Source organism: Vulpes vulpes, chromosome 8, assembly GCF_048418805.1.
Source record: "Vulpes vulpes isolate BD-2025 chromosome 8, VulVul3, whole genome shotgun sequence".
In the NCBI taxonomy this organism is placed as follows: domain Eukaryota; kingdom Metazoa; phylum Chordata; class Mammalia; order Carnivora; family Canidae; genus Vulpes; species Vulpes vulpes.
In genome coordinates, this window is record NC_132787.1 from 4,269,430 (window position 1) to 4,290,631 (window position 21,202).

A 21,202-nucleotide genomic window follows, 5' to 3' on the forward strand; every position below is an offset into this window, starting at 1 on the left:
GTAAAACCAGTGGACATTTAATAAGCCAAAAGACTAAATATTAAGGCCATAACTAATAAAGCTAAAGAAAGCATTCAGTAACTTTTAAATACTATTTTCTGCTCCAGCAGATGCAAATACTCCATCATTAAGCCTTTTGCAAAGCCAACCTGGTTATTTAAAAAGGAATGTGAAACAATATATTCAAGCTACCTTAATTTTAGGAGCCAAAAATAAATAAAAAAATCGGCATGTCATTTGAGATTACATGCAAATCAAGCACATCAGATGACAACAATAAATCCCTATTACTGAAAGATCTTATTTTCTTTCAAAATCCAAGTGAATAAAATTTAGATGGATCACTTTTGAATGCCAGTGTCTATATTTGCAAAAATGAAATCACTCAGAGTAGAGACAGGCCCTAGATATCACAAAAACCTCAATTATCAGGACAGAAAATGGAGACAGGATTTACAGTATCTCCATACACCTTCTCTATGAAGTGCAAAGTGATGAACTTGTGTGACTCTTGTTCTCTTCATGCAATAAGAACGACAGAAAACCACCATACTATACACTCAGTATCATTTGTATCTATTTTTAGCCTCCAACAACCCAAGGAAATGTTAAGTCATAAAGATGAAGAGAAAAATTTGACATTTAAATTTAAATTCCTCCTTCTACAGAACCAAATAAATAGTTGAACTACCACAAACACCCAACCCGCATCAGTTACAGAGAACTGCTGGAAAAAATCCACAGTTTCACACAACTCATAGGCATCATTTAGATACAAACCTTAAATCTGCTGTAATAAAATAAATGCTAAATACATACTGTGAATATATATATTACACACACACACACACACAGACACACACACACACATACACACATATTCTTCCCTATACATCCCACCAAATTGGGAACTACTAGCTATAATGAGGCAAATTAAATTAAAAACACTATATATTATATAAGAAATGTAAAAACGATGTCTTCAAATTTCTACTTTCAATAACATTTTGAGTAAAAACCCAAAAACACAGTTGCTTTCCTCAAAAAGACGACTCTTTTCTTGTGTTTCAATTAGAACATTTAGTTTTTAGAAGTTGGGTGGACTAACAGTAAGTCACACAAGCATACAAGGAATATAAGCCTATTTCTGTGACACATTGTAAAAAAGTAATGTTTCATTTTAAGTGCAATAATTAAGTTTATAATCCTTACCAAGTGATTTTTATAAAATGTTTATTCTCTTAAATCCAATGCATTCACAGAGTGTTAACACTTTAAATGTTTATCAATTCCACCAACTGCAGCATTATCTAAGTAAACCAAAATAAGCACTTTTATCATAGATGTAGTCAATGATTATTAATACTTTTTTTTTTTTAAAGGACCTAAACTTCCCCCAAATTTCAGCACAGGTAGTTTTATTGTCTCATCTAGTAGATGATTTTTAAAAATAGTGTGTAGAAATGAATAGTTTCAAACTGCTTAAATATATTATACCATGTTATCAATCCACCAAATCAAAAGCAATTACCAAGCTGAATAATAAGTTACAAAGAAATTATAATCCTGGCTTGTACAGAATGTGCAGTGTTTAGTTACCTACTAATACAAATCTCCAAAGCTTAACTTAGAGTTGGAAGAGGAGTTTCACAGTAATGTAATTTTAACCTCCATTTACATTCATTTTCATATATTACTAAGATGTTTACTCTATGTCACAATGGTGCTTTCCAGTGTTCACAATTTACAGTTTCGATTTGTACATATGTAATTTACTCACATAAGGGACAGTTATTACTATTAAAAACTATCCCTAAAAAGAAAACAAAACCCCACCTTACATGGAACTCTGAAAATGGTATGACTTAAAACATTAAAATGCAACATGGTTTTTAATATTTTAGCCATTTTCTAAACACCAGCATGTAAACTTGCCTACTTAATATGACAGCTACTTTATTCACTGAGAAAGTATGTATTAATTTTCTTCGACTATCTTTCTCACCTTAACTCAAAAATCTCATGACTTGCTGGTTCTGTTTCTGTGAATTCCAAACTGTAATTTTTTTTTTGGGGGGGGGGGGGAGAAAGGGAAGGAAGAAGATGATAAAATACATTGTAAACAGAAAAAGGTTACCCCCAAATTAAGCCTTTACATTTTTTTTTAACCTACACTATTTAACACTTTAAGAAATCAGTTACAATGTTTCATCTTTAACACGAACACAAATTACTGTAGGGTCAGTCTGACCTATCATTCTGGGATCTAAAGTTCTAAATACATGAACAGAAGAGTTAACTACTTCAATGCTCAATCGGAGATTTAGAACAGTTATATGATTTGACTAAGCTGGTCAAGGCAGTTAGAAACATACAATTCTGTAGAATATTGGTTATTCTGCTTTTGGGGGTGGGTAGTCAAAGAACAGAGAATAACAATGAAGTAACAAAAAAAACTGTCTCCTATTTTAGAGTTGGGTTGACAGGAAATCACAAAGCAGTTTAAACCTCTGAAGTCCATTTGACCTATCCACTCAGATGTAAGACAAAGTTTTGATTTTTTGAGTAACCCCTTTTCTTTCCTTGAGTATCAAACTGATTGACAGTCACATCTCTAAGTACAATCAGAGTTTAACAGCTTGTTGAATGAAATATTAAGGTCAAAAAGACAGACTGAATTTCAAAATGGAAAAAAAAATATCTACTCAAGTATTACATTCAGTTTTTCAAATCATTTACTAACATGACAACAGATTTGGCTTCAGTCACTCTTGCACACACTCACACAACAGGCACCCCAGCCACTGATCTGCTTTGCAACACAAGGCCATATAGGCAGAGATGGCATTCTCCAAGCCAAACTTTAAATAGATTAAAAAAAGTAATTTCTAATTTTACAGAAATGCTTCTTCAAAAAATATTTTCTCTCACTCCCTCATCTCCTGTACTGAAGGATGTGTAATATGTTTTTTTCTCAAGCTAAATCTGAACCCTCAAAATTGATTCTAGGCAGAAGATCTCTGCAAATTAAAATCAAAAACAAAAATAGAAAAATTATATTTTTATATGTATACATATATATATATATTTATACTGATTGGAATCCTCCAGCATTTTAAAATCATTTTAGAGATGAATTTTGGGATTCTACTGCTCACAACTCCAAAATCCATAATGATTTAAGGACATACACTTTTCTGTTTCCTTCCTGGCTACCCCCTCCCCTTCAGAACAGTTCAATATAGCCACGGCTCAAGTTTAATGGGAAGAGAGAGAAGTTTTTGAATAGTTTTTGTTTTTTTACTTTGGTGATCTGGGTGGCACATATTGCTCTTTGCCATTACGTCGAGTCACTCCCTGAGGTATAGCCCTATGGCCAAACTGGCGTCTCTGTTCCCTGATTTTTCCAGCTGCTCCCCTGGGAATGGTATTGCCTCGGAAGCTAGAATACTCCTTACTAGCCCTTGCTTCTGGCTTCTCATGTGATTTCTCAATGGACTTCTCAGGAGCTCCATTCTCTTCGTTTTTGGTGGGAGACACTACATTGGAGCGAAGTTCTCGTAGTGGCTGCACAAGAACTGGAGACGGTTCTTTAGGGGGCTTCTGGCACACTTCAGCATAACTTAGCTTTCGAGGTTCCTTTGAAGTGGAGAAGAAACAAATTTATGGTACACATTCTCTAAATAATAAAGTACAAAAAGGATAGTGTGTCCCACAAGAGAATCAATAAGTTATCTTCTAGGAAAGGGCAATAGGCACTTTCATAACACTATTAAAGTTTATTGGTACAATCATTTTTTTAGGATTTTATTTATTTATTTAGAGAGAGTGAAAGAGTGAGAGAGTTACTGAGGGGGAGGGGCAAAGGAGAGGGAGATGACGACTTCTGAGCAGGTACCCTGATGCAGGGCTTAGTCCCAGGACTCCGGAATCATGACCTGAACCCAAGGCAGATTCTTAGCCAACTAAGCTGTCCAGGTGCCCCATGTATTGGTACAATCTTAAATTTTTTTTTTTGTTGAAAATAATAAAAAGTCTTGACAATTTATATATGATACAGTAATTTCACTTGAGGAATTTGAGAGATGTTCATGTCAGCACTGTTTATGGTGATGAAAGAAATTGGAAACTTAAATGTATAATAAGAAAGGACAGATCAAGTTAATAATGTACATTCATATGATGAAATAAAGTCATTCTATTCTCTCTTCCTTGGCTACAAAGAACCCCGAGATGGATTCCACAAGAATCTCAACAGAACAGCTGGGAACCAATAATAAACTAATAGAAGGGATCCCTGGGTGGCGCAGCGGTTTGGCGCCTGCCTTTGGCCCAGGGCGCGATCCTGGAGACCCGGGATCGAATCCCACATCAGGCTCCCGGTGCATGGAGCCTGCTTCTCCCTCCGCCTGTGTCTCTGCCTCTCTCTCTCTCTCTCTGTGACTATCATAAATAAATAAAAAAATTAAAAAAAAAATTAAAAAAAAAATAAACTAATAGAAGACTAATTAAGAGTCTTAATGATCTGAAAAAAAAAAAAAAAGGACAATAGGAGTGTTATTAGAATGGGACAGGATAAAGCGTGTGAAAAGTATTCAGCACTGGTCTTAGCATAGAGCAGGCATTCAGCTGCCATTGTGCTATTATTAAACAACAAAATAAAATGTCCTTAACCTAGAAAAAAGGAACTACACCAAAATGCAACTAGTTATATCAATGAATGAAAAGTTGTGACAATTAAAATGGGAGTGGCTGTCCTAAGACTTGTTACACATTATTAAAAAAGAATTTCCAGGCGGCTCAAAGCCTCTTTAGCCCCAAAATAATATATTCATCATAACCTAAGAAAGAAGCTTCAATTAACTAGAAGATGATCAAAAAGTCATTAAAACAACACATAATGGGGGCACCTGGGTGGTTCAGTTGGTTAAATGTCTGCCTTTGGTCCAGGTCATGATCTTGGGGTCCTAGGATCAAACCCCACGTGGGGTTCCCTACTCAGCTAAAGCAGAGAGCCTGCTTCTTCCTTTCACTCTGCCCCTCCCCCACTAATGCTCTCTCTCTTGCTCAAATAAATAAATAAAATCTTTTATAAACTCCTTTAGCTTCATTTGAGGTAGATGGCCTCCATTTGGCTACTTCCAAATGACTCTGCTCCAGCAAAGACTTTTGTGGAGAATAAAAATCTCATTATTTAACCAATTATTTTTTTTCACATATTAAATTCATCAAGTTACCTGTAGGGCCACAGCTACAGCTGCATTTATGTTTATATTACATGGTGAAGCACTATTTGTCCTTGATGGCTTTGCAGTACTTGGGGGAGAAACTGTATTTGTCTGGTTGAGCACATCCTTCTGAACAGTGGAATCCTCTACTGGATCCTTTTCTTGCTGAGTTGTGCTAAGGAAAAGAAAGCTTAACATCAGACTTAATACAGCATACAGAAACAGCTGAGCACATGATCAGAAGAGAAAGTCACCTTAATGTGGAAGATCTTCTATACTGAAACTGTACCTTAATGCAGGAAGCTCAGCTGTAGAAAGAGGACTGGTACTCATACTTAGTTGTTGTGCAGAGGTGCAGTCTGTCTGTTCATCCTCTGCAGGCAATGGGCAACTAACTCTCAACTCTTCGTTATCCTTAAAATAAAAACATATTTAAAAATTAACTCAGATAGACCCTTCTCCAAATGGCCAATAAGCACTTGTAAAGATGCTCAATCACCATCAGTCATTAGGGAAATGCAAATCAAAACCACAATGAGAAACCACTTCGCACTCACTAGGATGTCTATAATCAATAAATAATGTCTGTGATGAAATGGAGATACTGGAACTCTCATACACTGAGAGTGGCAATGCAAAATGGTGCATCTTGGAAAATAGTCTGGCAGTTCCTCAAAAAGATAAACAGTTACCATATGACCCAATAGTATATACCCAAGAGAAAATATGTCTACACACAAATGTTCATAGTAGCATTATTTTATAGCAGCCAAAACACTGGGAACAACCCTAAATGTTCATCAATTGGTGAATGGATAAACAAAAGGTAGTATATCCATATAATGGAACATTACTGTGCAATGAAAGATATAAAGTACCGGTACACACTACCACAATGGATGAACCTTGAGAACATTATGCGAAGTGAAATAAGCCAGTCATAAAAAGACAAATACTATATGATTCCACTTATATGATACCTTGAGTACTCACATTTATATAGACAAAGTGGAATGGTGGTTGACAGGGGCTGAGGGAAGGGGGTAGAAAAGGGGAATGGGAGTCAGGTATAACAGGTATAGTGTTTTATTTTATTTTTTAAAGATTTTGTTTTGTAAGGAATCTCTACATCCAATGTGGGGCTTGAACTCACAACCCAGAGACCAAGAGTTACATGCTCTACCAACTGAGTCAGCAAGGTGTCTCCTATAGCATTTTATATTCACAATATAAAGAGTTCTGGAGATCAGATGCACAACAATGTAAATGTATTTAATACAACTGAATTGCACACTTTGAACAATGCTTAAGATGGTAAAATTTTTTTAAGGATTTATTTGAGAAAGAGCGTGTGTGTGTGTGTGTGTGAGAGAGAGAGAGAGAGAGAGAGGGAGAGGGAGAGGGAGAGCAAGCACACATGTGCACACTAGAAAGAACACCTGAATTGGGAGACAATTTCAAGCAGACTCTACATTGAGCGTAGAGCTTATGTGGGGCTCGTTCTCACCTCAACACCCTGAGATCAGGACCAAAGCCAAAAAAATTGACTGAACCACCCAGGCACCCCTTAAGATGGTAAATTTTACATAATGTGCATTTTGCCACAATTTAAAAAAGAAAAAGAAAAACAATAGTGAGTCCTGGATATTAAAGTCGATTGATGAAATAGAAATTTCAGCAGGTTCAGAAAAACTTTGTAGGAAATATAGACAAGAACAAAAATTAAAATTAGGAAAGCCAAAATAACAAAATCAGAGGTTCAATCTACAAGGTGCAATATCAAATTAAGAGTTCAAGAAAAAAGACAAAAGTGAAGGATTTATCGAAGAGATAATACAGGAAAATTTTCTAGCATGTAAAGACGAGTTCCAGACTGAAAGGGTCTACCCAGTGCAATAAATTAAAAAAGAGCCATAGCAAAAGACACCTTCACGACACTTCACTGGATACACCAGGGATAAATAAAAGATCTCAAAGGCCTCCAGAGAGGGAAAAAAGAAGTCACAGGAGAATCAGAATGAAGATTTCTGGAAAGGATCTCTAGAAGCCTGATCATTTCCTAAGCAAGATACAAAAAAAAAAGAAAACCCACAAACCAAGAAGACTGATAAATATGAACCTACTAAAATGAGAACTTTTCACTCACGAATACTAAACACTGAAAACAAATCATAATTAGTAACATACATAACTGACAATGGATTAGTATCCAAAATAAAATTTAAAATTCTATGAATCTGTAAGATAAAATACAACCTAACAGAAAAAAAAAAGAGCCAAATATCTGACACTTTACAAAGAGAACTCAAATGGCCAATAAAACATGAAAAGGTAACTTAACCTCAACAGTAATTAAATTTTAAAAGATGCCCTATCACTCAGCAATTCCACTGTGTATAGACCCTAAAAACAGTGTGTATGTGTGGTTAGAACATTCACAGCAAAATTGCTTGTAATGTCAGAGACAACAGCTTAAGTGTCCATCAATAGTAGAATAATGACATTTTTACAAAAGACTACAATAGTGCAAAATGAAGTAGTCATTTGTATCAACAGTGACAAATTTGACACAATATAGAATGAAAGAAATAACAGAAGAATACACATACTCCATTTATGTTGTGTTAAAAAACAGGCACACTGAACAGTATGCTCTGTAGGTTAGGGGTTGACAAACCAAGGTCTGTTGGCCAAATCCAGCCTCTGACTTTTGTTGGTATGGTCTATGAGCTAAGAGTGGTTTTTAAGTTTTTAGCATACAGCTCACAAGCCTAAAGTAGTTACTATCCAGCCCTATTCTACAGAAAAAGTTTCCCATCTTGGAATAGTAAAACTATAAAGAAAAGCAAGAAATGTATTACTGCAAAGTCAGGATGTTTATCTCTGATGAGGAGGAAGAGAAGGAATAGGAGGAACTGTAATAGGGGAGGGGAGCCATATGGTATTGCTAAGATGTTGGTGATATTCACTGTTCACAGTTGTGGGTTGGGATTACAAGGGGAAATACATCTTATTATTATTCTTTAAAAATATGTGTGTGTGAATCACACTTCAGCAAATGGGAGAAGCCATCGATGGTAAGACACATCATTATTTTATGTATTACTAAGAAAAAACACTGCAACTTAAACTACAATAACTTTCAATTATAGGATAGTCTGATTTTCAAAGGTAGAAAACATGAAAAAATGTCTTTCTTAAAGCTGATGAAATGAATGCAATATTGCACAATTTTTTTTTAAACAAGGAAAGACAAAGAAATACCTTCAAAATTCCATGGGAAAATGATTTCTAATACAGAATTCTACAGAAATAAGCTACTGAGGCAATGTGAAAACAGGAAAACATTTTAAAATTTATACTAAAAAACACTTATTCAGGAAGCTCAGGAAGACGTGACCCACCATAACACAGCAAGAAAAACAAGAGTAAGAAAAAGAGGATCCAACATGAGAGAGTAAGGAAAATTCTCAGGATGATGGTAGTCAAGTCCCAGCTACACAGTTGTGTAGTAGGCCACTGAGAGTATAAGAAAGGAGAAATAATGGCAATATACTATGAGGTTCAGTTATGAGGGGAGAAAAAGGTAATACCAAGGGGTGACTTATAAATGATGGTATATCCTAATATAACTGGCAATGCTTTTTTTTTACTTTCTTAGTGATACTAAAATAATGGGCATCTTGTAATGGATGGTATCCTAGATATGATGCAATACAGTATACAGGGAGGATGAGAAAAGTATGTTGGCTTGAGAGAGCTAAATCCTTAGGTTCTAAATGGAAAGCTAATATACAATTCCAAAAATTGTAAAGTCAAGAAATGAAGTATATTGGGATGTCTGGCTGGCTGTCAGTGGTGCACACAACTCTTGATCCTGGGGTTGTGAGTTCAAGGCCCACATTAAAAGCCCCATACTAAGAAGAGGAAGGAGAGAGAGAGAAAGAGAGAATGAGTGAGCAGTATAACCATGTTAATTAGAAACACAGGGGAAAACAATAGGAGAAAAAGTTACTAGAGTCTTTTTTTTTTTAATTTTTATTTATTTATGATAGTCAGAGAGAGAGAGAGAGAGAGAGAGAGAGAGAGAGGCAGAGACACGGCAGAGAGAGAAGCAGGCTCCATGCACCGGGAGCCTGACATGGGACTCGATCCCGGATCTCCAGGATCGCGCCCTGCGCCAAGGCAGGCGCTAAACTGCTGCGCCACCCAGGGATCCCAAGTTACTAGAGTCTAAGTGGTTGCAGGGACCTACTATTTTTCTCCATAAGCCTATGTATGTATATATAAAATAAAAACAGAAATTGAATTAAGAAAAAAGGGGAAGAAAATAAGAAAAATTTGTGTAGTGTAAAAAGCACTGGAAGAGGTCTACACTCAAAAATAATTTTGGATGGGATACCTATCCTAAAGGTCGATGTCCTAAACTTTTAACATCAACTCTCCATTATTTGAAAGCCTAAGTTTACCAAACTAACTTAGAATTCATTTACACCATTGACTAATTATAGACATCTAAGCACAAACAATACTTTCCACCAGCTTGCATTAATTGATTCTACCAAACTGAGCTGATTGATTCAAAGACATGCAAAAGAGAAGAAACATTTTATTGGCCTGTGTAGCTTTATCGTAAATCTTTCTATAATACTCAAAGTATGCTGACAATCCCATGAAAAAAACTATGATAGAAATACATATTGCAGGGCAGCCCTGGTGGCTCAGCAGTTTGGCGCCATCTTCAGCCCAGAGTGTGATCCTGGAGACCCGGGATTGAGTCCCATGTCGGGCTCTCTGCATGGAGCCTGCTTCTCCCTCTGTCTGTGTCTCTGCCTGCCCCCCCCCCCCCCCCCCACCGCCCCCCGTATCTCTCATGAATAAATAAAATCTTAAAAAAAATACATATTACAAAAAAATAATAAAAACATATTACGTGCAAATAAAACTTCAAATAATAACTCCAAACAAAGGCTAACTTTGGTCCCATAAGGTAAAAGATTGATGCCTCAGTGTTTACCTTTTCTTTGTAGACACCTTTAACAACATCAGACATTCTACTCTCCAAAACAAGTTCACCTGGAGTTCTTGATGAACTTCCAGGTAAAGGAGGAAAATTTGAGGCTAGTAAGTCAAACTTTGGTGTTGGAGCCTTTGCTTCAGCTGATGAAGACTGGGGTCTCTAAAAGACACAAATCATAAAACAGGTCACATGCCAATCTCATTCTCCAATCCTGTACCACAGAAGCTGCAAGCTGCAAGGAAACAAACAAAACTCTATGCTAAGACACAGAACTGTTTTTCCACTACAATTCCTGGCTTCTTGTTTCAGTTGAGCTTTCATTTTTCTTTATCAATCCTACTTACCTTTAGTCAACTCCCTCTCCTGTTTCTTTTGCAAACTTTGTCACTCTTAAGCCTGTTAACCAATCTCCACTATTTGCTTTCTAAATTTGTGATATTCCCTCCAAAACAAAAATAAAAACAAAAACCCCTATTGTGACCTCAATTTGCCATCAGCTTTTCTCCTTTTACATAGTCTGAAGAGAGCAATATCCTTCCTTGAAAAATCTCTTGATCTGCCCTTCCAAACCCACTGTCCTGTATACTCTGACAAGCCTCTCACTTGTACTTTCTCCCCGACTTCCTCATCTTTACTCATCACTACTAAAACTGCTTTGACAAATCACCAATGCCTTCCACAATGCAAAATCTGACACAGACTCCCCCCCCCCCCCTAAATTCATAGAGTGCCTGGCATGGGAGTTCATTCCTCCTCAGCTTCTGTGATACTGCTTTCTCTTGATTTTCAGATCTCACAAGCAGTTCCTTTTCTCTCTCTACCCATTCACTTTGACAGTTTTAGTTTCTATGTGGTTACTACTCTTTTCAATTCCATACTTTCCCTGTGTGATAGCTACTATTCATGACTTCAACTGTTACCTATATGCAAACAACCCTTACCAACAATCCTTGTTCACTTTTGGTGACTTTTTGGCTACACTCCACTGGAAATTTATCAAAATTCACTGAATTGCACACTTATAATATTGTTAGCCCAGACCTTTACCTAAAATCTAGACATCCGTTTGTCTTTTAGCCCTCTCTACTCACATTTTGCTTGGATACTTCAAATATCATAATAAATAACCTCATGCTTTTTTTTTTTTTTTTTAATAATCGCATTCTTCAGCTCAAAGCTACTATGTTCCCAAAGTTCCCTTTTTGACCACTCTATTTAAATTACTGTGCAGAGTCCCCTGAATAGTTTTATCCACTCTTAGGATTTCAATTACTTCGTGTAAGCTTGCAAATCCTAAATTTTATCTCTAGCTAAAATCTCCTTCCTGTACAAAGGGACCTTCATTCTGCCTTTCCTACTGGAAAGCATGCTTGTCTTCTTTTTCTTCACCCCAACCTTCAGTTCTCAATTCTTGATATATTTTCAACATATTAAACGGACTTCAAAACTAATCTCTCCTCTCCTCAATTGTTCAGGGCCACTTGAGGATTCATGTGGACTACTGTAATAGTATCCTAAGAAAGTTGTTGCCATATCATGGCTACTCATGGTACAGAAATTTACAAATGAGAAAACAATACTGTTCTAAAAAGTTCACAGTGAGCCCTAAGGATCATTCTGTGTGTTATAATGCAATACGTTTTCTTTTTACTACTTATGTAGGTCATATACTTGTATGTATGTATCGTATATGTAGCCTATATGCTATATGTATACTACATTTATATATGTATACAGTTCACTTACTTATACATGTAAAATAAGTATTATACTACAAATTTATGATTTATCTGCAAATTCTAGGCAGGGTGTTCTTGAGACCTCTGTGTGTTCCTACATCATTCTGATTTCTCAACTCCTTTTGCTCTCACAGTTAAGATATGGCAAACTGTGTTCGCTTCGGCAGCACATATATACTAAGATATAGCAAATGTTCCCCATGAACAAGCCACCAAAAAAATCCAAAAAACAAAAATGTGACTAATTTGAAGGTAAGCCAAAATTTAAACAAAAATATGTCTAGAACTATAAAACAATTTTTTTAATCTATAAGCAGCTTTATAAGATTAGTGGATAAGTAGTAGGTAGAAAATTGCTCCCCGCAAGTAACAACAAACAGTTTCCAACACCATCCAGAGAGCTTTATAAGTGAATGATAAACTTTATCAAGTTGGCAAAAAAAAATCATATATTTATAAGGCTATCAATAAATGGGAACTTTTGTTCAATGTCTGTCAGAGTGTAAATTGGCACAACCCCTCTAGAAAGCTGTAAGCCGGCAGCAACTTACTGAATTGTGACCCAGAAATCCTATTTCTAGGGATTCTCCTTCAGGTGTTATTGCACACACATCAGAAATGATGGTTATATGAAATTATCATAGCACTGTTTGTAAGATTGAAAGATTCCAACTACTTAAATTTCCATTAATAAAGTAATAAACTTTCCATTGAATATTTTCATTTTTAAACCATGTGAATATATTAGGTATTCAAGTAATTCTTAAAAACCATGAGTAACCCAGATAAAATCCCTAATTATATATGGCTTTAAGAGTGGGGCAGGTGGTAGCAGTGGATATTTTAGGGTCAAAGCACAGGTTCTATTTACTTTTGCCTGATATAATAATCAATAAAACAAAAACCTGGAAAGACCAACCACAAGCCAGTGCCATACTAAGTCACAAAAATAAAAAATAAATGAATAGATGTAATAAAAATAAAAAAAAAAATACTTACTGGGACTCTATCATCTTCCCGTCGTCTTCGACCTCTGAAGAGAGTTCTCCTTTTAACAACGACAAAAAAGGTGAGGATGATGGGAAGTACAACTCATAAGTTTCTTCAAATATATATATTCTGTCAAAGATGGGTGAATTTCTAGTTTAACTAACTATATTTTCTGTATCTCCCTTAGGAGATGAATATATATTCTTCTGAAAGGATCCTAAACTAATCTACCAAAAACTTCATTTACTACCATCGCCACCAAGTTGGGTCCATTTTTATTAAGTAGTGCTCCTTGCACACCAGAAGTATATCAGCGTTCAGTTTTTTGTTTCATTCAGGCAGAGCAGGCAATAAAGTTTAATCCCATCCCCATTGTTAAAAAGTTGTAAGAAACTGAACTAGAATACAGATAATAGCATCTAATCTTTCTAAGCTATTCTTTCCTCAGTGAACCATAAAGAACTTCAGAGTAACTTTATAAACCTCTGACTCAGAGCTATATTCTATATGGGTAATATAAATTTCTTAAGAGTTATCAAAACTATTAATCCATATTATGTGAGTGCTGTATTCATTTAGCATAACCATACACCAAGTTAAAACAAAAACTACTCACTAGATCACGTTTTTCAAATACTCACATTACAAAGAATTTTCATATACCTTATCCATATTTATTACCATATTTCCTTACCTGCCCCTACCATAGTCCCCATTCTGTTCCATCTGTAAAACAGGAGTTTCTTTTGGCAGGTAGCTTTGCTCCTGATGCCCTGTTACTGTAGGGTTATGCCGTTCAGTTGGAAAGTTCCTTGAACTAGATCTGTTTAATGGTCCATCCCCTAAGGACACAGAGCCCTCTGTCGAGTGTTCTGAACCACTCGATGACCTAAAATGAGGCTTCACACTACAAGAAATACAAGATCACAAATGAGAAGATAAATCAAGACAGAGAATCATTCCTCTTAATGGTAAAACTATCTAACAGGACAAGTTAAAATTGCATTCTACTGTATTCTGATTTTCCACAAATTAAGTTAAACATAAAAGGGTCACATTATAAAAATATAAACTCTTTTATATCCCAAATATATTATTTTTAAAAGGCAAGGAATTTTTCCATTTAAAAAAGTTGTTTGGAGAGATGTGGTGTAAGATCCCAAATTCTTCAGGATGAAGTTACTTCTACCTCAATGCTCAAGATACAATTAGGATTTTTAGCTAACTTAACACCGTTGCAGTCTTGACATATCTACATCAGCCAGGTTTTAAGCTATTAATGAGTTTATGCCATATTTCTCAATGGGGCAATATCACCGTGCCTAGTGGGAATAAAAAAGGTTCACTGGGCGGAGGAGGGGGAGGGTGGGGAAGGGACAAAAAAATCCTAATCTTATCCTTTTATAAAGCACAGATACACATACATTACATAAATAATGTTAATCTCCAATACTCAACTTTCACAGGGAAAAACGGGGAGGGGAGTCTAAAGAGGCTCTTTAGGGGAGTGACAATGAAAACCAGAGAACAGTGCAATATATTAAAATCCCAGCTAAATTAGTTGTTCAAAGATCATATGCGGGGGAAAAAAAAAAGCTAGGAAAATATAATTTAACAAATAGCCTGGCATGGTTTCATGAATTAAGTATGGAATCTAGTAAAAACAAGCAAGAAACCCCGATAACTATGAACAAGGGTAGCTTTTATATTGGATGGTGGATATAAAACACCCAATAACAATGTGTAAGAGGTAAAGCTAGGGTATAGGAGAGGCTGTATTCAACCAACAGTGAAAACCTCTAAAGTAAGCCCAAGCAATGGAGGTTCTTGGCTCTATAGCAGATTTATAAGGAGGTATGAGATTTTTTTTTTTATTTAAAGATCTTATTTATTTATGAGAGACACAGAGAGAGTGAGAGAGGCAGAGACACAGGTAGAGGGAGAAGTAGCTCCATGCAGGGAGCCTGATGTGGGATTCGATCCTGGGACTCCAGGATCACGCCCTGGGCCAAAGACAGGTGCTAAACTGCTGAGCCACGCAGGGATCCCAGATTTTTTACTTATAATTTATATATTATATTTTACAGTCTATTTTCATAGTTATAAATTTATATTAATAACACATTGACAATTCCTGGTTCTCTGAATTCGGATTTAAAACTTCAAAATAATTTTAAGCCCAACAATTAAACATTGATTCCAACAACATCTCTAGCCTATTCCAACATCTCCAACCCTATTCTTCACAGAAAATAAAAAATTAGGTTACCACCATTTATTTTAAATATAAAAACAAGGCTACAAAGTTGGTTTGACTTTCATTAAGATTATACTTTTCAAAGTAATTATTTGTCATAAAATAGATTTTTAATAGCGATGAAAACTGTAGAATGTCAACACAAAGTTTTTTCAAAATATTTATATTATCCATATCTGAAAATGACTTCATGAGCTGTTTACATATCTGTTCAGAAACTATCATTCACCTAAATCTTCTCATTGCATTTCAGTATACCTAACAGCTAAGTCATTAGGTTTAAACAGCCCTCAGATCTCATAATCTTACCCTTCACTGAGAGGGACTTACAATCTCAGTCTAGGCAAAAGAAAAAAAGAAAGATAAAAAATAAGTGATAAAAGAGAGAAAGGAAGAAGTAAAATGATAGGAAGATAAAGTATGAAAGGTAGAAAAATGCCCAGACTTCTGAAAGTTAGTCCTACTCTAAGTAGGTCTAGTGATCATCACTGGGCTATTAACAAGGCTCATATAAAACCACAAAAGGGCTTTCTTAAAGTTACTTTCTCCTTGACCAAGAACTTTAAATAAGTAAATAAAAATAGAGGTCTGGAAGTGGTCACTTTTTAGAAGAAATAAGAATTAAGGTCAGTTAAAAAGCTATCTTAGTTTCATCTGTAGTGTTTACATTTTATAAGAAGAAAGTACTACTCATGTATAATTTTTGTAACTAAAAACTAACAATCTGTATTGGTCAAGTATATGAAAAAGGATGGTACATGAATGGTTTTGAATAACAAGCAAAATTATACTAAACTTGCCTTGTACCTTTAAAAGCATAAGCACATCTCTTATAAGCAAGGATGACTGGACTATCATTCTTGGCTTTCTTATTGTAATTTCAACCTTTTCACCAAGAAAGCACAGCAAATAAAAACAAGTGACAATAAAGGAACACCATGAACCCATTTAATACATTTTTTAGTCAAAAATCTACAAATTGCTAGTACTTTTAGTTATTAGTTAAAAATTGCTTTTAGTCTATCTGATAAGAAAGATGTATACTCAACTGTCTAAAGCAAAACTCACTCTTAAAAAAAAAGGTGAAATCAATAGATACATATTTCTAAAAGCTATTTCGAAACAGAGTGATCTGTATTTTCTAACAAGGAAGTTGCAAGCTGTCATTTATTCTAATTAAATTATTTTTAACAGAAAGCTTTACCAGTTATGGTAGAGGAAAGGATCTAATCTCAAGTCTGCTGATAATACCTAGTCATGTAACTCTAAGCAAGACTTTTGTCCTCAAGAGCTTTCACTTTCTTCATCTATAAAAGGAGTTAAAACTACACCATTAACAAAGGTCTTTCCAGATTTAAACACCATTCTAAGTGCTCATTGGAAATTAACCTTTTTGAACAGGATGGGATTAAAGGACAATATATGAGGCTCCCTGTACTTCTATTCGTATGTCCTAGGAATACATGAATTTTGCAGTTGTTACTTTATTACCAAACTAAGAATTATCTACAAGAGCACAACAATCTATTTTTCATTTATTTTTAAAAATTCTTTTATCTATGAAGAATCTTTCATCTTGTCATATGAAGAGATTACATTTGAAATTTCATAAAGCAGTAAGAATAGGCATATGTAGTAAAATTTTTGTGACACTTAAAAACAATCTTCAAATGCTTTAACTAATTGTGACAATTAAAGTGAATACAAAAAACTATAACTATCAGAGGATGGTACACATGAATGCCTCCAGAATCCACTGAGAATATTTAATACTATGAGTATTCTTTCTCCAGTGAAGCATGTTTCAAGTAAACCTTATAAAAAAGAATTAAGTTCCTAGAAGTAATTTCGGAAGAACATACCCCATCTAGTCTCCTTGCCAAAAAGAATCAACTGGGAGAATGAGATCTGGCAAAAGAAAATCACTGGAGAAATAATTTAAAAAGCCAAAATCCAAAACTCAGGAGGCCCACAAAATAAGCAAACAAAAAAACAACAAATGTGAAACTATTAAATAAATCTAAGCAACTATATAAACCCTTTGTTCTTAGGTCACTCATACTGTCAAAAGCCATAATATATACCAAGTTATTTTTTTTAAGACTTTATTTATTCATTCATGAGAGACAAAGAAAGAGAGGCAGAGACATAGGCAAAGGAAGAAGCTCCGTGCAGGGAGCCAGATGTGGAACTCAATCCTGGGACTCCAGGATCACGCCCTGAGCTGAAGGCAGATCCTTAACCGCTGAGCCCAGGCGTCCCCAAGTTATTATCAATTGTTTATATAAAAATAACACTTAGAGACTTATCTTTTATATGATAGCAAATAATTCCCAGAGTTCTCAATAATTTATTTAGAACACTTTTTTTTAAGTGTTGGCTTTGAAGTCAGATTGTGTGGGCTCAAACTTTTGGTTCTCTCTGTTACTAGCTACATGCTCACAGACATGATATTTAACCTTTTATGTCTCAATTTCCTCATCTTAAATAGATATAATAACTATCTATCTTACAGGGTTATGAAAATTGTGATAAAATATGTAGTCTCTAAGACAAAGCTTTAGACATTAATGTTCCATAAACGTTAGTTTTGTCTGAACACTATAGTTCGTGGAAATTTCAAAAGTCAATTCTCAAAAATCCCAAATAACTCATATTCCCAGCATACAATACTGAAATCAGCTAACACTTCTATCCTCAAAAAAACTCTCATTTTCCACAATGTTACCTATTTAACATACTAAATGGTACTTAAATACCAGATTTTGTTACTATCATAAAACAATTTTCTATTTTATTAAAAAATCAGTATGTATTATGTACAATCTCAGTTCTAAGTATTTTTTACACACATTACCTATTCTAAAGTCAAAGTGTGTTTATTAATTCTAAAATAAATCATTTAAGTTTTTTTTACTAAATCTGTAAATAAGCACTGCTATTAACACAGTAATACTTTAAGAACTACTGGGAATTTTGTACAACATAATCCACTATATTTTTGTTTTTATTTATTTTTTATTTTTATTTTATTTTTTTAAAAGATTTTATTTATTCATGAGAATACACAGAGAGGAGAGAGAGAGAGGCAGAGACTCAGGCAGAGGGAGAAGCAGGCTCCATGCAGGGAGCCTGACATGGGACTCGATCCTCGGTCTCCAGGATTCCAGGATTACGCCCTGGGCTGAAGGTGGCGCTAAACCGCTGAGCCACCCAGGCTGCCCTATTTTTGTTTTTTAAAGATTTTATTCATTTATTCGAGAGAGAGAGAGAGAGAGAGAGAGAGAGAGAGAGAGAGGAGAGAGAGAGAGAGAGAGAGAGAGAGAGGAGAGAGAGAGAGGCAGAGACACAGGCAGAGGGAGGAGCAGGCTCCATGCAAGGAGCCCAATGTGGGACCAATTCCAGGACTCGAGGATCACGCCCTGGGCTGAAGGCAGGCGCCAAACCGCTGAGCCATCCAGGGATCCCCATTTTTGTTCGTTTTTTGTAGGCTCCATACTGAGCATGGAGCTCAATACAGGGCTTGAACTCATGACCCTGAGACCAAGACCTGAGCTGAAAGCAAGAGCTGGATACTTAACTGACTGAACCACCCAGATGCCCTTATTCCCCTACAACTTTTACCTTACCGATTTTTTTGGAATGGTCGAGGCATATTCACAGCAGCAGCATTTGTTTTATAAGATCCTGGTGCATTAAAGCCATTCACAAAACTACCATTGGGAAAGGGAGCCTAAAAGAAAATGCAATGTTTAAAAGCAATTTTTAAAAAAAGGTAAAACCTAGTGTAAAGGTTTAATAAACTCCTGATGAACTAACCTAGGATCAAATTTTTAAGATTTTTTATTAAGTAATCTCTACACCCAACATGAAGTTTGAATTCACGACCCTGAGATCAAGAGTCACATGCTCCACCAACTAAGCCAACAAGGCTCCCCCTCAGTTTCTTTTACAATGCAAAAATAATCTTAAGCATTTTACTTACTCACTTTTGTAATAGTCACTTGTTCAAGTATCACTTGATTTACAGAAAAAGGAATCATTAAGTCATTACTTAATAAATGTACTTTATTTTTATTTATTTTAAATAAATTATTAAATATAATAAAGTACTTTATTGTACTTTATTTTAACATTTCTCTCTGAAAAAGTTTAACTAAAGCATTTTAAAACTAATCAGGATTTATCCAATCTCTTATTTTAATTTATTCAGCAAAATCTAAAGAATAAAATAGGAACCAAATAGCTCAACTCTTAGTCACATGGGAATTAGATATCCTTATCACTACCTTAAAAATCAGAAAGAAATCATTATCAACACAAAAAAACACAATAATAAAAAGTGATTACTCTAGCTGATTTCTTAAAATTTCAGCTTGAATGAAAAATTTTATAATTGTCTAAGGATCTCACTTACCAGTGGTGTTTCAAAGTAAGGTGCAGGATTTGGTGACCAAGACTGAGGCACAATACTATAGACCGAGTACTGTTGGTGAGGATTATATACAGGCTGCATAAAAACTGGTGAGGCATACTGTGCTTGAGTTTGAATGGGCTGACTATACATACTAGAATCCATTAATCGATAACCATTCTTAGCAAAAAATGTATTGATGGCTTTTATCCTTGCCTAGAAGAAGAACACATTATAATGAAGAACTCAGTGTATACTTTCACAAGTATATTTAATTTACATTTTAAACATATTTAACCAATCATATTATTTTTGCCTACTTACAGAGTCAGTAGAGCAAAAGGAAAGGATAGCTTTAAGCTATTTAAAAAACTTTTGCATGGCAAGTACAACAATGAACAACGTAAAACTACAAAAGTCAAAATAATCAAAAGAACTGCAACTTATGACAAAGGGGCTAATATTCATAGTATACAAATTCTAAAAACAGAGATAAAAAATGTATTAGAGAAATGAACAGAGTTCACAGAGAAATGGAAGGCAAATGACTCTTGAACATATGAAAAGATGCTAAATCTTGCTTGTAGGAGAAATGCAATTAAAATGGAATTAACAGGGATGCCTGGGTGGCTCAATGGCTGAGCGTTTGCCTTCAGCTCAGGGCATGATCCCAGCGTCCGGAATTGAGTTCCACATCAGGCTCCATGCGGGGAGTCTGCTTCTCCCTCTGCCTATGTCTCTGCCTCTCTATGTCTCTCATGAATAAATACAATCTTAAAAAAAGTGGAATTAACATTTCTTGCTTATAGGACTGGCAAAAATACAAAAATTTGACAACTACTTTGTTGATAAGGTTGTGGGAAAATAGGCACTCTAAATATACTGATGATGGGAATATAAAATAGCATAATTCTTATAAACAAAAATTTAGCAATATCTTCCAAAACCATATATGTATTTACCATATCTCATTAATCTCACTTCTAAGAATTTTTTCCAAATATACACTGAACTAAAAAGTTTAAAAAAAAGAATGCACACAGCTGTTCACTGATACTAATTGTAATAGAGAAGGGGAGGGAACTACTCCTCACACACATACACTAAATAACTGAACAGTCCATCAATGGTTGAATACACTATAGTACATCCACACAATTGAGTATCATGCAGATGTAAAAAGAACTGAGGAATTGCTCTAAATACTATTAGAGTGATTTGTAGAATACATTATTACTGTTAAAAAAAAAAAAGTAAAGGAAGATCAATAATATATATAGTAAGCTATTGGTTAGCTAAGTCAGAGAGTGATATAAAGATATACTTGTATACACACATATGTATCTATGAATATGTACTTAATACACTGTTTGAGGCATTACTTTTAAACCATAAACACATTGAAAATAAAATTTTAAAAATCAACTGTAAAAGTTAAAAGCAAAATTAACCTAAATGTGCATCCAATTAGTAATAGAGAAATCCTAAGTGATTTTGAGCCATAATAAAATCAACTGTTATGAATGTTCCTTAGGAATAAACCACAAGGCAAAG

At 35.0% G+C, this 21,202-nt stretch overlaps 1 protein-coding gene across 3 annotated transcripts in view; it reads right to left on the minus strand.

Moving 5' to 3' along the window:
- Positions 1–1,216: 1,216 nt before the first annotated feature.
- The window catches only part of LARP4 (La ribonucleoprotein 4), a 72,507-nt gene continuing 52,521 nt past the window's right edge, over positions 1,217–21,202 (minus strand). For all 3 annotated transcript variants that reach the window (XM_026000314.2, XM_026000315.2, XM_026000316.2), the window contains exons 9-16: positions 19,652–19,864; positions 18,864–18,967; positions 13,672–13,884; positions 12,987–13,035; positions 10,246–10,407; positions 5,518–5,642; positions 5,238–5,403; positions 1,217–3,639 (exon numbers count right to left, since the gene is read on the minus strand). In XM_026000314.2, the coding sequence (XP_025856099.1) occupies positions 3,301–3,639; positions 5,238–5,403; positions 5,518–5,642; positions 10,246–10,407; positions 12,987–13,035; positions 13,672–13,884; positions 18,864–18,967; positions 19,652–19,864 (1,371 nt within the window). In that variant the 3' untranslated portion in view covers positions 1,217–3,300. The remainder of the gene's footprint in view (positions 3,640–5,237; positions 5,404–5,517; positions 5,643–10,245; positions 10,408–12,986; positions 13,036–13,671; positions 13,885–18,863; positions 18,968–19,651; positions 19,865–21,202) is intronic.